Source organism: Bos indicus x Bos taurus, chromosome 14 (genome assembly GCF_003369695.1).
Source record: "Bos indicus x Bos taurus breed Angus x Brahman F1 hybrid chromosome 14, Bos_hybrid_MaternalHap_v2.0, whole genome shotgun sequence".
Classification (NCBI taxonomy): domain Eukaryota; kingdom Metazoa; phylum Chordata; class Mammalia; order Artiodactyla; family Bovidae; genus Bos; species Bos indicus x Bos taurus.
The window spans coordinates 66,335,703-66,357,149 of record NC_040089.1 but is presented as its reverse complement, the minus strand read 5'-3'; the positions used below and the strand labels follow the sequence as shown (position 1 = coordinate 66,357,149).

Below are 21,447 nucleotides of genomic sequence, written 5' to 3'. Positions count from 1 at the left end.
TGCATTTCCACTGAGTCGGTGATGCCCTCCCACCGTCTCGTCCCAGCAACCGGCATGCTTCTAAACAGGGAGAGAAATGGGAGGTTTGAGACTTAAGCCAGCGGACACCACACCTCCCTCCACAAACGAACCCACCTGCCACCAGAGGAAGGCGAATAGAAATACGGGAGGAAAGTTCTCCTCTTTCCAGGGCTTCCTTGAGGGGGGCGCCGGGCCCATCGGTCCTAGCGGGCCTCCTGGCCTGGGGCCCAGAGCAGCGGTGCTGAGTAAACAGGAAACACCAGGAATCTGTTTTATTTGGGGCAGTCTTTGCTTTCCCTCCTTTCAGTGGAAAATGAGTCTGCATTCCACAGACTCCTGAGTGAACAGCAAACAGACGGGGAGGCAGCGCCAAGGCTGTGGTTCCTCCATGGTGGTTTTGGAGCCGGTTCTCCTGTGTGGGGAGACCTTGGCCGGGCGGGCGGGAAGCAGGTGGCTTGCTTTAGAGGAGACTGAGCGGGGCAGACGTTGCTGCTCTGCAGCCGCCTGCTTCCTGTCAGTCAGCCGCTGACGGGGGGTCAGCTCTGCTCCTGGTCCCACACCAGGCAACTGAGCGGGGGGCGAGGTGGGGGCCGCCGTGGGGAAAGGATGGCCGTGGCCGCCTGGTCTGTAAGGACACCCAAGCCTTCCTGGAGGCTGCGAACTTGGCCTAAGGATGCGGCCAGAGGTTGGGCTGGGGTGTGTGTGATGCATGGCCGGTTTTGCCCTAGGGCCCACCTGCTCAGATCCGCATGCCCTGGTGAAAGAGTTGAGGAATGAGATAGTTAAAGGGCTCTTTTGTGGTCAAGCTCCTCAGTTTTTATCCTGTCTATGTGACTTCTCTCTACATTGAGAAGCCTCCACCTACGTCTCCCCTCAGCACTTCTTTTCTTCTTCCCCTCTCTCACTCAGTAGATGCCTTGGCCATCCTTCAGTCACCATCTTTCAGGATTACTACACATTTGAAAAAAGAACAAGGTTATGATGGAGAAGACTCTTGAGAGTCCTTTGGACTGTAAGGAGATCCAACCAGTCCATCCTAAAGGAAATCAGTCCTGAATACTAATTGGAAGGACTGATGTTGAAGCTGAAACTCCAATACTTTGGCCACCTGATGAAGAACTGACTCATTGGAAAAGATCCTGACGCTGGGAAAGATTGAAGGCGGGAGGAGAAGGGGACGGCAGAGGATGAGATGGTTGGATGGCATCACCGATGCAATGGACATGAGTTTGAGCAAACTCCGGGAGTAGGTAATGAACGGGGAGGCCTGGCGTGCTGCGGTTCATGGGGTCACAGAATCGGACATGACTGAGCGACTGAACCGAACTGAAGATGTCATCAAGCCTGGTCGTTTTCTTGGGCCCACCTTCTTCCGCCTCCTGTTTGAAGACTGTACCCTGCCTGCTATGGACTCCTGGTGAACAGGTCAGCATTATCATTTGAATACTTGAAAGAACGTCCTCTTGCTTTTAATGAAGTGTTTCTCCAGTGGGCTCACATTTTCCCTTTCTGTGCTGCAGCCACATCCAGTGCATGTCCAGAAGGAAACCCAACGAGCCCTGGGGAAATCAGGCTCTGGGAGCGGCCGGCACACGTGTTCTCGGAGGCCAGCTGTGAAGGGCTTGGCCGGTGTTGTAAGTGTGCCCATGAGCGCAGGTGGTGAGCCTCACACACCCGGGCCTTCCTGACACAGGTCTGGGCCTTGGCTCTCTCCTGGTCAGCTTCTCAGCCTCTGAGTCTTTGCTTCTCTTGTCAGACCTGCTTGATTGCCCTTCCTCTGCTAACAGATTTGGCTCTTAGCTCTTTTACTCTCACAATCCCTTCTCTGCTATAATTTTAATTTGCTAACAAGCATGGCTTACTCATGGCCCTTTGCTGTCTTTTTACCTTTATACCTTTCGAGGAAGTCTTTCTTTTTTTTTAAAAAATGTATTTATTTTTCACTGAAGGATAATTGCTTTACAGTATTGTGTTGGTTTCTGCCATAGTCTAGGAAGCCTTCCAACTTTAGCTCCCACTCCTGACTCCTCAGCTGTCTCCAGGACTTCCAGTTCAGCTTCTGGAGTGCCTGGCTCTGGTTGGCCCAGTTCACCCTCCTCTGGGCACAGCTTTCTGTGCCCCCAGACCCTCTCAGTGGTCGCTGTCCAGCCTACAGCCCTGCTTCACTTGGTCATTTCTCATAAGACCTGAGTGAGAGACTCAGTGAAAGTTGCTCAGTTGTGTCCAACTCTTTGCAACCCCATGGACTATACAGTCCATGGAATTCTCCAGGCCAGAATACTGGAGTGGGCAGCCTTTTCCTTCTCCAGGGGATCTTCCCAACCCAGGGATTGAACCCAGGTCTCCCGTATTGCAGGCGGATTCTTTACCAGCTGAGTCACAAGGGAATAAGACCTGATGTACCGCAATTATACCATCTGATATTGCTCACAAGTGACTAAGAAAGATACAGCGAAGACGTCCTTAAATTCTGACAGGTGAGTGTTTGAAGAGACACCAATGACATCCACAGGTCCAGCCCACACCTCCAGGAATGAAGGTTAATGCCATCGGGTATCTCCCAAATCAAGTCCGGCTTCTCAAGTCTCTTGTCAGAGCTGGCCACCAAAGGCTGTCTTAGCTGCCTTTCGAGTCCTGTGGACCCATCTTCCTCTTCACATGAGCCACGTTCCAGACGTCTCCCAAGCTTGCCCTGAGTTAATCAGCTTCTTTTTTAGGGCTTCTTGTAACGTCCTCTTTCTGCCTGTGCCTCAAAAGCTAGTTCAATACCTATGTTCCCTTCCTATGGCTGCTTCAACAAACTACCATGAACTTGGTGGCTTAAAACAACTTCTCTCGCAGTTCTGGAGGCCTGAGCTGAAATCAAGGTGTCAGCAGGGCTGTGTTCCCTCCAAAGGCTTCAGGGAAGAACTCTTTCTCACCACTTCGGGTTTTTGGAGGCTCTATGCATTTCTCTGTCTCCGTCTTCATGTAGCCTTCTCTTCTGTTTGTGTCTTTTCTGTTTCTTATGAGGATCTATGTCATTAGATTTAGGGACTATCCAGGAAATCCAGAATGATAGCATCTCAAGATTAATTTAATTCCATCTGCAAAGGCCCCTTTTTCCAAATAAGGTCATATTCATAGGTTCTAGGAGTTGGGAGGTGGACATATCTCTTTAGGGTGTGGGGCATCCTTTAATCTATCACAGTCCCCCATTCCCTTGAAGACTGTCACCTGGCCATAAGGGACCCTTTTCGCTTTTGGGTTCCAAAGCCCTTTATTCAAGAATCTCAAAGGCCTTTTGACGTTCTACTATGCAATTTAGATACTCTGGTACTAGTGGTAATAGTGTGGGTTGCAGGGTTGTCCTGGGTTCAAATCCCAGCTGGGCCACCTGCCAGCTGAATGGCTCTTGTCAAGTCATTTAACTTCCTCCATCCAGGGCCAGGACAGAGAGAGGCCCCTGGGGCACACGGCTGAAGGGGGCCTTCCTCTGCAGGCCTGCGCGTGCAGAGTCAGCCCTCTCTCTATCCTGGGAGGGAGATTTCCATAAGCCTCCTTACACGTTGTCCCCCAGGTGTCTCTCTTGTCTTACCCTTGCCCCTGTCCTGCCTCTTGCCCTGGTCTTTTAATCTGTAAACTAGGGATAGCAACCTCCCTGAGAGAGAGATGAAAAGAACTGAATGAAGGGCCAAAGTCAAAGACTTACACAGTAAGGGCTCCAGAGATGAGGGCTGTTCATTCTCTGACCTAAGCTCCTGAAGTCTTTATGTCTAACTCGTTTTTATGTTTCTAATAACTTTAAACACATTACATTGAAAGGAGCATGTGATCAATTATGTGTGAGTACATTAATGCGGGCTTGCTGTCTGAGGCATGTAATTTGGGTTAGCGTCTATCACCAGGCAGACAAGTCAAGCTCCGAGGGCCTGGATCAAGACTTCTTGAACTGATTCATTTCCTTGTTCACATTCACTGTTTAGCAGATTTAGGTGAGGTGTTCTGGACAGTGGGAGTAGAGCCCAAAGCCTCAGAAAGTCGCTGAGGCTGGTTTTCAAATTAGAGCCATAAGGGAAGAGGCTCCCAGAGCGGGATGCGTGTGCCCTGGAGTATTAGCTCGTGTCTGGAGAGCAGCGGCTCAAACGTGCTAAGTGGCATGGGTCCATGCGTGCCGGTTGGTCAGGGATGGATGGGCTCCTGCCTCGTTACACACACTTGCCAGCTCCCTGGGAAGCAGATTCTTTCCTGGAACTCAGAGCCTATCTTGCATCTTGCCTGGAATCCCGTGAAACTCTTGGCAGCATCTGCCCTGGCTGCATGCCCCCCACACCCCCTAAGCATCACATTTATTTGATATTGGGATTGATATTCCTCTTTTTACATTGTGGTTGGTCCTCATTAACTCAATAAGGACCAACATGGAAGGCAGAGTTTCCTCCTCTTCTAGGGGGAAAAAAAAAAAAGTTTCTTTGGATGGGCCACAGCTCCTGTGACTGACTTGGTCTGCTGGCATGGGACAGCGTGCTGTGTGGTACCCTGAGGCTGGTGAGAAAGGGGACAGAGTCAAGAATTCCTGGGTGGAAGGCTCTACCCTGTATTTACCACAACTACTAAAACACCACATTTAATAGCTCAAGACTGGTCTGTATTTGCATGGAAACCACATATATGTGGAATTCTATTTTATTTTTTAACTTCAAAATGGCCATAATAGGAGCCAGACTGTTGATGAGTCTAACAATTAGAAGCAGCTTCTAAATTTCCCAACACAGTCATCTTGGGTTCAATTCTGAGATCTCGTTCTAAAAGTTCAAACCGTGTGGTGTTTATCTAGGAACCTCACTAAAGCACTCACATTGGTTGGTGCCAGACATGTGCATTCGGTTTGCTATTGCCCAGCTCAAGGATGGCTCTATAACCAGCCCTGGAATTTAAAATCAAGCAGTCCGGAAGGCTGTTGTAAAGTTTCACTTTAATAACTGGTTGTATTCATGTCCATAATATCACTATTAAATTGGCAAGTACGAGGCAGCCTTCGGTGTGGGCGAGCCTGTATAGTCACCACCTCTGGATGATCTGTGTGCTTTGAAACAGGGAGTGTAAAGAGGGTTCTTGGCTTCAGGAATTTGGCTCAATGGTTCTATCCACCTGAGCCATGTCCACCATTGCACCAGCTTCTTCTGAAGCCAGACATACACATTATCACCATCACTCATTCAATAGTACTGAAACGACACCAATCTACGAAATCTGTCTTTGTCCTTTCTTTCTCTGTCACAGAACAGAATCTCCAGGAGCTTGTGGAGATGGGTTGAGGGATTGAAAACTACTTTCTCAAGTCACTGCTTGAGACATTTTTTTATTTTTTCAAGTGACTCTGGTGACGAAAGTAGTATAGTCACAGGGCAAGCAAACATTTAAACTGAAAACAATCAAATGGTAAGGATCTCTGCTTTAATCCACTGCATGAGAGGTGACTTCTACTTGTTTATGAAGCAATTATCCACTTGGGAGTGTGGGACTGGAGAGGTTCCTCCAGTGCAGTCAGTGGTGCTCACAAAAGAACCACTGCCTTCGAGAGAGAAGAACTCGGCACCAGTGATGAACTCATTGCTTCTGTTTGTATCTTACACGAGCAACAAGATCCTAATGTAAATATCAACACATGGCTAACACCCCCATTGTGTCCAATTTGTTTTCCAAACTCTTGAATGCTCAAGGAGTAAGAAAGAAGGGCAGAGCAGTCTAGACTGAGGGTTGGAAAACGGTAGTGCATGAACTGGCCACCTGCTTTTGTCAATAAAGTTTTACTGACACCAGCCACGCTCATTTGTTTATGTCTTGTCTATGGCCGTTTCCGTGCTACAGTGGGAGAGCTCAGTGGTTGCGAGAGACACCGTATGGCCAACAAAACTCCCAAATATTTACTCTCTGTGTTGCTACAGGAAGAGTTCACAGACCCCTGGTCTAGACAGTCAGTGGAGCCAAGTGTTGGCTAAAGGTCCCCAACTCACAATGCCAAGAGACGGACTGGATTGGCTTTGGTTGTTGTCACGCAGTGAGTAATTTAAAAAATCTTTACAAGCTGGTACAAGTAAAACTCCTATTCACCTTACTTTGGAGAAGCAATATGGAAAGTAAAATTAAGTCTGACTATATTTTATGTTACCTAACTATATTTTATATGTTGCCTAAACTTCTAAAGCATTTCTGGGTTGCCCAACTGTGCATAAGTCAATGTCATTTCTTACAACTTTTAAAAGATACAAATGTTGGCGACCACTAAGTACTGGCATTATGCTTGTCTCTGTGCAAAATTCTACAATGTGCAAACCACGTGCTGTAGCTATAAATACAGTCCCACTTCAAGTCAAACTCTTCTGTCTACTTATTTTCCAAATCTTTGAAACCAGTCGTAAGAGTCACCAGAAAGCTGTAGTTTAAGACACCAGACACATTTCTTAGCTGAGCCTTCCAATGCTGACATGCTGGACCAATTCAGTGAAGCATGCCATAAATTATATGACTATGTTATTTGAATTAATGGGACACTTTCTACAATGGCAGGAATTGTTACCAGGAGTTCAAAAGCCAGACATGGGCTCTAGGTTATTATTCATACTTCAGTGATAGATTTGAATCTCACCTTTGTGGCCAGGTTTGGTTGGTCTGGTCAGGAGTGCAGGTCATGACAAAGTACAAAGATTAAAGACCTAAAGCAGCTGAGACTACAGTTTCGATAGCCCTGAGTTAAACAATCAAACAAATGCAAGACAACTGGCTGGGACAATATTGGACTGGCGTGTGATCTGAAGGTTTTGAAATGTCATTAAGGATGGGGCTTATTATTTCATGTTGCTTACAATGAAGGCTAGCTCTTTTTGCCTCATTTCAATATTAGGAGATCATAAATAATAACAGATACAATTATGGACTCTACCTGCAAATGTGTCTTTGTAGACCTGCATCTATGGCAGCAGAAGAGCCATTCAGGGCACAGGAGAACCTGGACTAGACTCAGGCTGGACCACCTGGCTGTGTGCTATGCCTGTGGATTGAAAATGGCCGAAATCCAGTTCTCTAATCATAGCAGTTCTTTTACCTAGAAGGATTTTATTCTAAAACTTGAAGTAATGACTTGAGGAAAAGATGGAGTGTTCATGAAAATATCACTAAAAATTTAAATATGATTTTTGAGACTTAATGTGAAAGTTAAAAACATTAAAAACCCACTTGATGAATTATAAGATCTAAACAAATAAAGGCATAGGATATGAAGTTTCTCTTCAGTTTCAAGTATAACAGGATCATATGCTGAGGAAAACATCACTGCTCTACACTCTTACTTAAAAAAATTGATACTGATTCATTTTTTGGTACTAATTCTTAAGTTTTTCCTTTCTTAAGCTTAAAAAGTTCACCAGCCAAGGTCTTCTGGTTTTGGTATACCCCATCATCAAATGGGGTATAAACTGGATCTTGAATCTGTCATACAGAGTGAAGTCAGTCAAAAGAAAAAGAAGTATTGTGCATTCACGCATATATGTGGAATCCAGAAAATGGCACCGATGAACCTGTTTCCAGGATAGGAATACGGATGCAGATGCAGAGAACAGACACATGGACCTGGGGCAGGATGGAGGGGAAGAGAAAAGTGGGCTGAACTGGGAGGTTAGGATGACATATATACACTATACCGTGTGTAAAATAGACAGCTAGGGAGAACATGCTATAAAGCACAGGAGCTCAGCTTGGTGCTCCGCAATGACCCAGAGGGGTGGGATGGCAGGGTAGGAGTGAGACTCAGGAGGGAGGGGATATATGTATACATATAGTTGGCAAAGAATCTGCCTGCAATGTAGGAGACCCCGGTTCGATTCCTGGGTTGGGAAGACCCACTGGAGAAGGGACAGGCTACCCACTCCAGTATTCTTGGGCCTCCCCTGTGGCTCAGCTGGTAAGGAATCTGCCTGCAATGCGGGAGACCTGGGTTCGAGCCCTGGGTTGGGAAGATTCCCTGGAGAAGGGAACAGCTACCCACTCCAGTATTCTGGCCTGGAGAATTCCATGGACTGTATAGTCCATGGGGTCGCAGAGAGTTGGACACGATTGAGCGCCTTTCACTTTCATAGCTGCTTCACTTCATTGTACAGCGGAAACTAACACAACACTGTATAGCAATTATACTCCAATAAAAAAAAGGAAAGATGAAAACGAGTGACCTAAGTGTAGTCAAAACACAGATGCTTAATTATGAAAAAAAAAAAAAAAAGACACTTTTACTTTTCAAAGGATAAATACGATAGGGCTAGTTTTCAGAAAAGATGATTTACCACTCTCATCTGGGAACAGAAAGGTGAAATCTTTATGGGAAGGTTCCTAAAAGATGTCTAAGGAAAAATGAATGCTTTCAAACCTTTGGTTTAGGGAGGAGGCTGTGGGACTAAAGTGTCTTTTTAAAGTAAAGCAACTGACCTTGCAAGCTGTATGGGAAAAGCAACCTATGCGTTCTGCAGCCAAATCGTGAACGCACATTTTTGTGTGACATTCCTGCCTGGGCAGCCAGGCTCTAATTAAGATCTAGCCAGTTAGATGATCATCAGGGAGAGAGGTCCAGGGGGTGGGGAACACTTCATATTACATTCCATGAAAACCTTAAACTGTCAAAGCTTAGGAAGGCACTGATCATCCATAGACATGGAGTTGGGGTCAGGGACTGAAATGAAGGCGAGCACATGTCAGCATAAACTAGCTGCTGACATAAATTGAACATGTGCAATTTTTTAAAAGGTGGTATTGAATAACAGGCCCACAGCCATCCCTCTCGGCATCTCAGACCCCTTTCTTCTCTTCATTCGGGCTCTTTATGGAGTCACTTCCATCAGGCAGAGTTCCATAGGATAAGCCACTTGAATCTGGTTGTATTTTATCCAAAATTTGTTTCCCTGTGGAGACAATAATCACAAAGAATCTTTTGAGCTCTTGTAGAATAATAAGTCTTAATAATTTCTCCTCTATCTAGGCCAGATTTTATTCCTTTTTTAAAAAGGACAATGTGGTCGCCCTCTAAATAGAAGACATAAACGTCAGGGAAGAAAGGCCCACAGAGTTCCGTGCCCCTGATGTAAGATCGTGGCTGTCCACATGAGCAAGCCGTCTTCCCACCCGGGGAGCATGTGCTGTCCCCATGACCATGCTGGGGACAGAAATCAGGCTGGATCAGTCAGGAGACTAACATGAAGTGTGTACGCATCTCCAGACCTCTCTCTCCGCTGTTCTGTCTCCTGGTCCATGTTTAGTCTAACGCATGTAACAACAGAGGAAAATAGACTTTCGGAATGCCTTCTAAAGCTCTTACTGATTCTACATATACAACTGTGTGAAGTGAAAAAAAGTTAAAAGTAAGTAAACTTCACTTCCTACCAAAGAACCCCTAACCATAGAAGGCCTCTCTAAGGCACAGCCTTGCCATGAACGCCGATTCTTGCGCTGAGTGTTCTTAGCTGATAAGATGGTTCAAATGGGAAAGAGAACACAGAACTCATGGGGCCATATTTTCTCAGTCATAGGCACAAGGTTTTAACGGTTTTTTGCTTCAAAGGCTTGGTCCTAACTGCATGGTGGAGGAAGCTGTGAGAACATAACTACTCCTTGCCTAGAAGCCTATAGGTCACCCCAAATCCCTAGCAAAGCCAGAGATTGTTGGGGGTGGTGAGCAGGGAAGGAAGTGAGGACACAGAAACCTGTTTCCTTTGTTCTGGACATCGCTTCTGTTGGGTCTACATGAAACTGAAAGTGTTAGTCCCTTAGTTTTATCTGACTCTTTGTGACCCTACGGACTGTAGCCCACCAGGCTCCTCTGTCCATGGGAGTCTCCAGGCAAGAATACTGGAGTGGATTGCCATGCCCTCCTTCAGGGGACCTTCCCAACCCAGGGACTGAACCCAGGTCTCCTGCATTGCAGCTGGATTCTTTACCATCTGAGACACCAGGGAAGCCTAAGAATACTGGAGTAGGCAGCCTATCCCTTCTCCAGGGGATCTTCCCGACCCAGGAATCAAACCGGGGTCTCCTGCATTACAGGTGGATTCTTTACCAGATGAGCTACCAGGGAAAACCCCCCTAGAGTGGGTAGCTTTTCTCGTCTCCAGAGGATCTTCCCAACCCGGAGATCGAACCCAGGTCTCCTGCATTTCAGGCAGATTCTTAACCATCTGAGACACCAGGGAAGCCCCAAGCCTGCATCACGGAAGTGTTATTCTCAGTGGGAGTGGAGAGCTGGGATGACAATGCATGTGAAACCCCTCTGGATGGATGAGGTGAGGATCAGGGGAAGAAGCTCTTCACGTTCAGGTGACCAAGAAGAACGTCACTCTTGGACCCAGTACAAGGGCCACCTCACGCTTCCCAAGGAATGATGTTCCTAAGCGTCTGGTCTTAGATGTAGAATTCCCCTCAAAGGTTCTCCAAGCAACAAGGGTCTGTTCCTGCCATTCCCACTCTTTTTCCTACCCTTTTCCAATTTAAAGAAATCTAAAACAGAAATTCTCACTACCACCCAAATCAAGAAAACAGGGTCAGTCCTTTTCTATCCCCAGTGTTTTGTGCAAAACTGATAATCAAATAAATGATTATTAACATTTACAGTTAAACTATCACCTCTGCTTTCCTCATTAAATGTACATTTTCTGAGGGTAAGAATTACGTTTTATATTAATTCAACTCCAGAAATCATACCAGCAATAATTCATTTGTAGGATAAAATTTTCTATTATAAATTAAGGAATATACATCTTACCAGGAACATTTCCAAAATCAATGTAAGGCTGTGGCAGATGTTCCTTTTCTCTATTTCTTGTGACCAAAACCACACCAAGGAATGACAGAAAACACCTGTAAGAGTAATGTTAATAAAGAACACAAGGTCACTGTATTAAATAACTGAACGCGCGGTATTAAGTAACTGAACTCCATCTTCTACATGATGACATACATTCCATTGGTTTTGTTCTTTCTGTTTCTCATGGTAAGCTGCCTAGAAATTGTCTTAATTGCTGCAGCCAATAATATTTGTCCCCAGAACCAAGACCTGGGCAGCTTCCAGTAAGTCTCTGCCCCAGGTTTTTACCATCTGGAGGTTAATTCAGGCTCTAAACCCTTTGGGTAGACACTAAGTCTCATTTTCTATCCATGCATGCTCAGACCCATTACTGGCATGCAACACAAGCAAAAAAATAATTTATTCTTTAATTTTCTAAGAAATTTCGTTGTCCTTGGCCATAAGCATAGTCATAGTTTCCAGACCCCAGAAGTTTAGCTTCGCCCAAAAATCTCACAAAAATGAATTTTCAAGATAGATAGCTTTCTATGTTGAAAATAGTCTGGGCTCAAGTTTGCATAACAATGGTCATGCAGAATACCACATCAAGAAGCAACTAAGCATTCAGAGAGTTCCAGGTGGGAGCCAAGGGAAGAATCAGTACATCGGTGATATTCTGTCAAGGTTCTACTCTCTATCTGCCAGAACACCAGCAATGATTGTCCAGCAAATTCCGAGGCAGGGTTAAAGCTGGGCACCTAGACCCAAGAGAGGGATGGCACCAATCTGATGTTATTAGGTCTCAAGGCAGAGATCTGCCCCAGTCTTGGCCTTGGATCCTAGGTGATCCTAGAGGTATCTGTGGTTCCCTGACTGAGATCTAACCTAAAGGTTCCTAAGGCTGGGATAGGTCTGATGGAGTATAAAAAGGTGGAGTAGCTACAAGGGCCTTTGATTTACCTTGACTTTGGCTGGAACTGAAAATCTCCAGTGTTTCAGATCCCTCACAGAGATATTTAAATCACAAAGACACTGAGCTCTGGGTAGGGTGTTAAGTTGAAAAATATGCTTCTTTTAAGAGCTCGGGAAACTGATGTTTCTTATATTATTTTCCAATTTTCCATGCCTCAGGTCCAATGCCAAAAATCTCACGTAAAAGTAATAGGATTTCACATGCCTTACCTCTGAGACATTTACTCACCCAAAAAGATATATAAATATAGTGAGAAAAGCTGCACCAAGAAACTCCTGATAAAATATGATCCCTACAATAGGGACAGAAGATAAAATTAACTTTAGGGTAAGAATATTTACAATAGCTACATATTGTTTTTCAAATTCCTATATTATTTTTTCGAAGTAAATAGTTACCCTTAAAGTGCACATCCAGTTGTTGCTGTTTAGTCACTAAGTCATGTCCTACTCTTTGCGACCCCATGGACTGTAGCCCACCAGGCCCCTCTGTCCATAGAATTCTCCCAGGCAAGAATACTGGAATGGGTTGCCATTTCCTTCTCCAGGGGACTTTCGTGACCCAGGGATCAAACCCACATCTCCTGCATTGGCAGGTGGGTTTTTTACCACTGAGCTACCAGGGAAGCCCTAAAAAGGCACATTCAGTAGCTTAGTTTAAAAAATATTTGCATGTGATACTAAGTTTTCAATGATTCCAAATAACACAGATTTGTAGACTTTACATAATGCAAGTATCATTATTACAAAAGCAGCGCCAGTAACATAGCTTTCGCCAACAGAATTTTTCTGTCCAGTGCAAGATTTGTACCACTGGAACGTGCAAGAAGAGTGACATTTCCCACCTCCAGTTGTTTAAGCCGGGGGTCAGCAAGCCTGGCCTGAGCGTCTGGGTGGACGCTGGGCCTTTCACATAGCACTTGCACTTCAGGCCAGCTGCTCCCCACGCTGTTGGCCTGGGCCTCACCCTGTGGTCTGCGGGTCTGGTCACAGGCTCACGTGTGCACTGGAGGATGCTAACGTGCTGCCCGAGCTCCATTTCTCACTGCCAACCCCTCTCCCATCTAACCTCTGCTGATCTTTCCTTCTGGGTTAAGGGAAATGTGCATCTGTCCTTGATTCCAGAGAGCCCTCCTTCTCTCCTTCTTAGTATCAGTGATTCCCTTTTGGCCTATGGTCCCAAAGCCTTCACAGACTTTTTTTTTTACTAAATAAATTACCTTTTATGTTTGTTTTACATTTTCTGTATTTACTTATGGTTGCGTGTGGGCTTTCTCTAGTTGTGGTGCATGGCTTCTCATTGCAGTGGCTTCTCTTGTCGCCAAGCACAGGCTCTAGAGCGTGTGGGCTCCAGTAGTTGGGGTGCCTGGGCTCAGCAGCTGCGGCACGTGGGCCTCGTTGCCCTGTGGAATCTTCCTGGACCAGGGATCGAACCCATGTCCTCTGCATTGGCAGGTGGATTCTTAATCACTAGATCACCAGGGGAGTCCTAAATAAGTTATCTTTTAATTATCTACTACCTGGAATCACATTGTGTGTGTGCGTGTGTGGTGTTAGCCTTGCTATCCTGTCGACAAGTATTTACTGAGAGTCGTGAGTGCCGGCTGCTGCTTAAGTATTGCCGGTGCCACAGAGACCAAGACGAGGGCTTCCTCAGTCTGAGGTCTGTCGCCTCACTTCCTGTGGGAACAAGCCATGTCGCATTCTGGTGAATATTTGTTGAGTGAATAATGTTGCTAAAACATTTTTCCCTGTGATTACACACGTCCTTGGAGTCATTTGAATGTTTTCTTGTTATTCTAAGCCTGTGCCCCATAATATTCATTTCTCGAAGGACATTTTAAATTGCTTCAAACGCTTTTGCTTTTGTGATGTTAATAAACTTCTTTGCACATGTTTCTTCCTGAGGCATGGTATCAGGAAGGTTTCTTCCTGGTATTTTAGGATCTTTTTTCGTTGTCGTCGCTCAAAGAGGAATTTCTGTCTTCAAGAGTAAAAATTTTTCAAAAATTTTAGCAAAATACACATAATACACACAATAATAGCGGCTTCCCAGGTCGTGCAGTGGTAAAGAATCCACCTGCCAATGCAGGAGGTACAAAAGACGCAGGTTTGATCCCTGGGTCAGGAAGATCCCTTGGAGAAGGAAATGGCTACGCACTCCAGTATTCTTGCCTGGAAAATCCCAATGGACAGAGAAGCCTGGTGGGGTACAGTCCATGGAGTCACAAAGAGTTGGACATGACTGAGCATGCAAGCGTGCATGCATACATAGCAGAAAATTTACTGTCCTAAACATTTTAAAGCATACAGTTCAGTTGTGTTAAGTATACAGTCATCACTCAGTATACAAAGAATTTGGTTGTAGGACCCCTCAGTGGATACTAAAATCTGAGGATGCCCAAGTCCCTTATATAAAGTGGCATAATATTTACATATAACTTATACACATTCTCCAACACCACAGTTCAAAAGCATCAATGCTTCAGCGCTCAGCTTTCTTTATAGTCCAGCTCTCACACCCATACATGATCATTGGAAAAACCATAGCTTTGACTAGACAGACCTTTGTTGGCAAAGTAATATCTCTGCTTTTTAATATGCTGTCTAGGTTGGTCATAACTTTTCTTCCAAGGAGTAAGCGTCTTTTAATTTCATGGCTGCAAAAACCATCTGCAGTGATTTTGGAGCCCAGAAAAATAAAGTCAGCCACTGTTTCTACTTTTTCCCCATCTATTTCCCATGAAGTGATGGGACCGGATGCCATGATCTTCGTTTTTTGAATGTTGAGCTTTAGGCCAACTTTTTCACTCTCCTCTTTCACTTTCATCAAGGGCTCTTTAGTTCTTCTTCACTTTCTGCCATAAGGGTGGTATCATCTGCATATCTGAGATTATTGATATTTCTCCTGGCAATCTTGATTCCAGCTTGTGCTTCTTCCAGCCCAGCATTTCTTATGATGTACTCTGCATAGAAGTTAAATAAGCAGGGTGACAATATACAGCCTTGACGTGTTCCTCTCCTGATTTGGAACTAGTCTGTTGTTCCAAGCCCAGTTCTAACTGTTGCTTCCTGACCTGCATATAGGTTTCTCAAGAGGCAGGTCTGGTATTCCCATCTCTTTCAGGATTTTCCACAGTCAAAGGCTTTGGCATAGTCAATAAAGCAGAAATAGATGTTTTTCTGGAACTGTCTTGCTTTTTCCATGATCCAGCAGATGTTGGCAATTTGATCTCTGGTTCCTCTGACTTTTCTAAAACCAGCTTGAACATCAGGAAGTTCACGGTTCATGTATTGCTGAAGCCTGGCTTGGAGAATTTTGAGCATTACTTGACTAGCGTGTGAGATGAGTGCAATTGTGCGGTAGTTTGAGCATTCTCTGGCATTGCCTTTCTTTGGGATTGGAATGAAAACTGACCTTTTCCGGTCCTGTGGCCACTGCTGAGACTGCTGAGTTTTCCAAATTTGCTGGCATATTGAGTGCAGCACTTTCACAGCATCATCTTTTAGGATTTGAAATAGCTCAACTGGAATTCCATCACCTCCACTAGCTTTGTTCGTAATGATGCTTCCTAAGGCCCACTTGACTTCACATTCCAGGATGTCTGGCTCTAGGTGGGTGATCACACCATCATGATTATCTGGGTCGTGAAGATCTTTTTTGTACAGTTCTTCTGTGTATTCTTGCCACCTCTTCTTAATATCTTCTGCTTCTGTTAGGTCCATACCATTTCTGTCCTTTATTGAGCCCATTTTTGCATAAAATGTTCCCTTGGTATCTCTAATTATCTTGAAGAGGTCTCTAGTCTTTCCTATTCTATTGTTTTCCTCTATTTCTTTGCATTGATCACTGAGGAAGGCTTTCTTATCGCTCCTTGCTATTTGGAATTCTGCATTCAAATGGGTATATCTTTCCTTTTCTCCTTTGCTTTTTGCTTCCCTTCTTTTCACAGCTACTTGTAAGGCCTCCTCAGACAGCCATTTTGCTGTTTTGCATTTTTCTTGGGGATGGTCTTGATCCCTGTCTCCTGTACAATGTCATGAATCTCCATCCATAGTTCATCAGGCACTCTGTCTGTCAGATCTAGTCCCTTAAATCTATTTCTCACTTCCACTGCAAAGAATTGATGCTTTTCAACTGTGGTGTTGGAGAAGACTCTTGAGAGTTCTTGGACCGCAAGGAGGTCCAACCAGGCCCTCCCAAAGGAGATCAGTCCTGGGTGTTCATTGGTAGGACTGATTTTGAAGCTGAAACTCCAATACTTTGGCCACCTGATGAGAAGAGCTGACTCATTTGAAAAGACTCTGATGCTGGGAAAGATTGAGGGCAGGAGGAGAAGGGGATGACAGAGGATGAGATGGTTGTATGGCATCACCGACTCAATGAACATGGGTTTGGGTGAACTCCAGCAGTTGGTGATGGACAGGGAGGCTTGGTGTACTGCAATTCATGGGGTTGCAAAGAGTCAGACATAACTGACCCAATGAAGTGAACTGAACTATACACGTTCTCCACAAATATTTTAAATCATCTCTAGATTACTTATAATACCTAATACAACATAAATGCCATGTGAATGTTGCTATCACTTGGCAAATTAAATTTTTGCTTTCTGGAATATTCTGGAATTTGGGGGGGAGGGGATATAGTCTATCTACTATTGGTGGTAGCCACAGATACAGAAATGTGGATATAGAGGGCCAACTGTATTCACATTGGAGTGCAGACAATTTTCAGAACTTTTTTATCTTGTAAAACAAACTCTATACTCATTAAACAGATCCCCATTTCCACCTTCCCCCAGCCCTTGGCAATCACCACTCAACTTTCCATTTCTGTAAGTTTGACTACTCTGGATACCTCATGTAAGTGGAATCATACAGCATTTGTCATGTCATGACTGGCTTGTTTCAGTTAGATAATGTCCTTCTTAAGGTTCACCTGTGTTGTAGCATGTATCAAAAGTCCCTTCTTTTTTTATGGCTGAAAATATTCCTCTGTATATATATATACACCACATTTTCTGTATCCATTCATCAACTTAGGTTGCTTCTGCCATCTGGCTACTGTGAATAATGCTGTTATGAACCTAGGTGTACAAATATCTGTTTGAGTCCCTGCTTTCAATTCTTTGGGACATACACCCAGCAGTAGACTTGTTGGATCACATGGTAATTCCATATTTAATTTTTTGAGGAACTGCCGCAGTGTCTCTCATAGTGGCTGCACCACATTACATTCCCACTAACAGTGCACAAGGGTTCCAATTTCTTCATATGCTTGCCAACACTTGCTATTTTATGTTTTTGTTTTGTTTTTGCTAGTAGCCATCCTAATGGATGTGTGGTGATTTGTGGATTCCATTTGAATTTCCATAATGATTAGGACATGACTGAGTGACTGAACTGAACTGAACTGAACTGAATGATTAGGGATGTTGAGCATTTTTCCATGTACTTGTCAGCCAGTTGGACATCTCTGAAGAAATGTTTCAAGTCCTTTGCCCATTTTTTAATTGGGTTGTTTTTTGTTTTTGAGTTGCAGGATCAAAGAGGAGAGACATTTTTAAGGCTCTTGATAAAAACTATGAAACTCAATTCTAGGAAGGTGGTACCCTGGTACCCGACTCCACAAGACTGCCTGCAACACTTTAGCCATGTCAGCATTGCTTATTGTAATAAAAAGAACAAAACAAAAGCTTTACTAATTTAGCAGACAAAATATGGCATCTCATTTTAATTTTAAGCTATACTTTTTGATGGAGGCAAAGAGAAGAAGTAAGTCAAGAAGCTTCACCTCCATTCCATACTTGAGTAACATCAGATGAACTGTTATCACTCCTGAAAGTTCCAGCTCCCCTGACTCATCGATTGTGTGAGTGTGTGCTAAGTACTCATAGGTGTGCTAAGTATTCAGATTCTGCCCTGTTGATACTCTCGCAAAACTTTTCTTTCAGGGGAACTATATGTTTTACAGATCTTTAGCACAGTAATTTTAACTATTATGCTGTATGTCATGCTTCTAACTGTTTTTGGCCTTGCTTTTTTCCTTTATCAATAATTCTAGAGCACATAAATATACAGTCTTTTGTTACTTTCTTTTGTCAAAAATGCAAAAAAAAAGTAGATGTCTTCAGATATAACCTGTCTCTTTAAAAGTAAGGTTCAATTTTGGGAAATGAAAAGTTAATTACATTTTAAAATTTCCTATTGGCAGGAACTCTGTTTGCCATGAAATAAAAAGGACATATCCATTAGGTAAAAATAATCCCTCCAAAATACATAAGTTTTGCATGGGGAAATGAAGTCCCAATACAACCAGGTAGAAAATACAGCCAATAAGCTAAAGAACTAGGGCATACCAGTACCAAACTTAGGAGTGGCATACCTGAATCTACTGTAGTTTTGTTTGGACCAGTTTTGGACTTATGTTTTTGTAATAGTGTTGTGTCTGATATATTTAGACATTTCTATGGACATTCTTATCCATAGAAAGAAAAGAAGTGCAATAGTAGAAAAACAGAGGCCATCACCGCAAAGGCAGTAGTTCCTATTCTCATCTGTCTGGCCTTCTGTGCAACACTGGATTCCCTTTAGGACCCCACTCTCTGATTCAGGCGGTGAGGGCCAGGGAGAGGAGAGTCACGGAGATAGGACACAAGAGGACCCTTCTGCTGCTCTGATTATCAGAAGGACTGACAGAGAAGACTCTACAAAGCAGGACTAAGATGAGCATCTTGAATTCACAGGGAGGCTAATTTCAGCCCCAATACAAGGTAATACTTCTAATGATTAGAGCTCTCCAAATAATTCGAGTGATTAGAACCGGGACTGAACTGCCTCTGGGGGGCAGAGAGCTCTGGGGAACATTCACGCAAAGCAGGATAACCTCTCCTAGAGGATGCTGTGGAAGAAAGTCAGACACGGGTGGTGGCTAGGAGGATTTGGGCTATTTATCCCTTCTAACCAAAGATTCTTTGATTTCCTTATTACTCTGAGTGAGACTTCATTTACCCTTGTTGTAGGGGTAGAGTCACCTAAGCGTAGAAAGCCCAAACTCACCTGCGATAATGGCACTGATGGTGAAGAAAATATGGTTAACAGGCACCACCGTCGCTGTGTTGTAGAGTTTTGTGGCTTGATTCAGGAGCCTAGAGCAGAAGACACATACTGAAGCTCTGTCTTTACGAGACGCTCAACAATAAGTTAACAATGAGAAATGCATGTTCTTTAGCTGCGACTACAAAGGGAAAGGAAGTGCAGTGAAAAGGCATTTCCAATCAGCAGTCATAGCTCACATGCATCTGATGTATGAGATCAGATGTCAGGTTTTACGGTCTGTTTAAACCAACAACAGTAACAATGAAAAGCAATTAATCATCTTTGGAGGCCACAGAAGTTTGAGTTGGAAGCGATTCAAGCTGCTGGACCGGTATCACACTGCGGCTGATTCATTAGGATAGACCCTAGAATCTGTTAAATATCATGTCTGGGGAATGGTCTAGCTATCCCTTGACATGCCACGTGCCAAGAGAGAAGATGGAGAAGCAAAGCAATGTTTAAGGTTTCAAAAACAATGCTCAGCCCTCCAGCTGCAGAGCACATGTGGGAGCTTGGCTTCCCACTCTGGTTGCCAAAGGGTTCAGGTTCCCACAATGGCATGCTGTGGCCTTGCCAGGGACTAGACCTTTTCCAAAGCAGTGCACCAGACTGGTATCACCTGGACGCTCAAAACAGCACTAATGCTTAGGTCGTATTCTAGAGCAACTGGGAGATAAAATTTGTGGGTAGAACCCAAGTGCTCCTTTGTGCGTGTGTGTGTGTATACATGCATGCAGGAATACACACACATGCATGTATACAGGCATGTAAGTATATACATACATGTACAAACAAACCTCCTTGGTAATATAAGTGTAATGGGCAGGCAGGGCTGAGAACCACAGTTGCACAGTTCTACTGTGGTCACACAGTTCTAGTGTAAAAGTTGTGGGGACTGAAACAAGGAGGCAGGAATGTCCTTTACCTTCAATTGTGTTTGGCTTTTAAATTCATGAAGCAAGAGTTTCAAGCTAAGGATGCTAATCACTCAATTCTGAAAGCTATTATAACAGTACTGATTAATTCAGAAGAAGGGAGATGAAGCAAATAGCAAGACGCAAGTATTAGAAACACACTTGATCTTATAAACAAACGAAAGAAACAGTTTGTTTATGACATACAAAACAGTGACGTGACATTGGATTTCTCCAGTAACACATTCCTTGTAACAGGGTCCATAGTCAACCCATAACAATTAGACTTGATTTCCAGCACCTAAGGCAGGAACCACTCTCTTCAAGGTTTGGGCTCTGATTTCCCGGCTGGTGCGCTTGCATAGCACTTTAGAGTAAACAAAAAACTTAGCGGGTAGACTCAGGAGAATCGAGCAGCTGAAGGCAAAATCACAATGTGAAATGGGTGGGAAGTAATTGGAGCCGATGGAGGTGAGGGAAGAGAAGAGCAGAAATTAGAAATGTTCCATGTTGCCACTGTGAGGCCCCAAGAGAAACATAAAACAATCATTCTGCAATCCCATGGGTGCAAAGAAAATTCTGGCTAAAGATGCAAAGTTTTGGAGAAAGGATTTCCCTCCCAGCCAAACGTCTGGTTTTGTCCATCTCTGGGCAATTAATGAGCATGAGCTAAGAGATGAAGGTGAAGGGTTCATGTATTTTCCATATTTAGAATGAAATCCTTGATGTGGACCTGCCCCTTTGATTTATTGCTAATGACAACCTGTGTACGATGGATATTAATTACAAGCAGAAGAGCATCAGGAAAGTATCAAAGTGCACTTGGCTGGATTAGGGCCACACTTTAGAACTCACAAAATGTGGAGGCAATGCTTTGCAAAAACTTATTATTGGATGTGAAGGATAAAGCCAGGCACATTGGCTGAGGATAAGCTTAGACCCCTCACCCTTAGAAATCAGTTGCAGCTAATTTTAATTATCATCTGAAGCCAATATGAATTACTGCTCAGAGAAGCACAGGAATGTTGAAAGATCAGTGAGTGTGCAGGAGCTAACTTACTTGACTTGGAAAACACAAGATGCGATCATGATGATACACATGATATAGAAGATGGGATAAGTTAGTTGCATTTTATCCGTCACAGAAAAAGTGATCATGCCTGAGACGGCTTTTACGGAAATAACAGTCACCGAGGCTGCAAAAGAAAACACAAAACACAAATAAAAGTCATAGTTGAGAGAGAATTGCAAATAAGTATCTTAAATTTATATGGTAGAGTAGTAAATACTCCTGGTATGCTTTAAGAATGAAGACTGCTGTGAGAGGTGTAGGGAGGAATGAGACGCAGGCCAAGTAGTAACCTTGTTGCTCAAGCTCTGCTGGGCTTTCCATTTGCTTAAATCAACGTGCTTCTTATCTTTGGAGCAAGATGCTTATTTTCCAGCTCTCACTGTTGAAAGGATGCTGCGGAGGTTGTAATTACTAGTAGACAGAAAGGAGAAAAACAATGAAGGGAGGAGATAAGAAAAGGCAGACTGCCCATGTGATGTTAATGGGAAAATAACCACTAAACTATACTGAAAAGACTTGAAGGCAAATAGATGAGAAGACTGGAAAGTGAAAAGCAACTCACTCAG

The 21,447-nt window shown here is 43.9% G+C and overlaps 1 protein-coding gene across 3 annotated transcripts in view; it reads right to left on the bottom strand.

Annotated features, from left to right (window-relative positions):
• Window positions 1-8,260: 8,260 nt before the first annotated feature.
• NIPAL2 (NIPA like domain containing 2) overlaps window positions 8,261-21,447 on the bottom strand; it is a 91,194-nt gene continuing 78,007 nt past the window's right edge. For 2 of the 3 annotated variants that reach the window (XM_027561463.1, XM_027561465.1), the window contains exons 7-11: window positions 20,870-21,005; window positions 18,857-18,945; window positions 12,024-12,087; window positions 10,802-10,896; window positions 8,261-8,948 (exon numbers count right to left, since the gene is read on the bottom strand). In XM_027561463.1, coding sequence (XP_027417264.1) covers window positions 8,836-8,948; window positions 10,802-10,896; window positions 12,024-12,087; window positions 18,857-18,945; window positions 20,870-21,005 — 497 coding nt within the window. In that variant the 3' untranslated portion in view covers window positions 8,261-8,835. The remainder of the gene's footprint in view (window positions 8,949-10,801; window positions 10,897-12,023; window positions 12,088-18,856; window positions 18,946-20,869; window positions 21,006-21,447) is intronic. The other variant, XM_027561464.1, reaches the window with a different exon arrangement.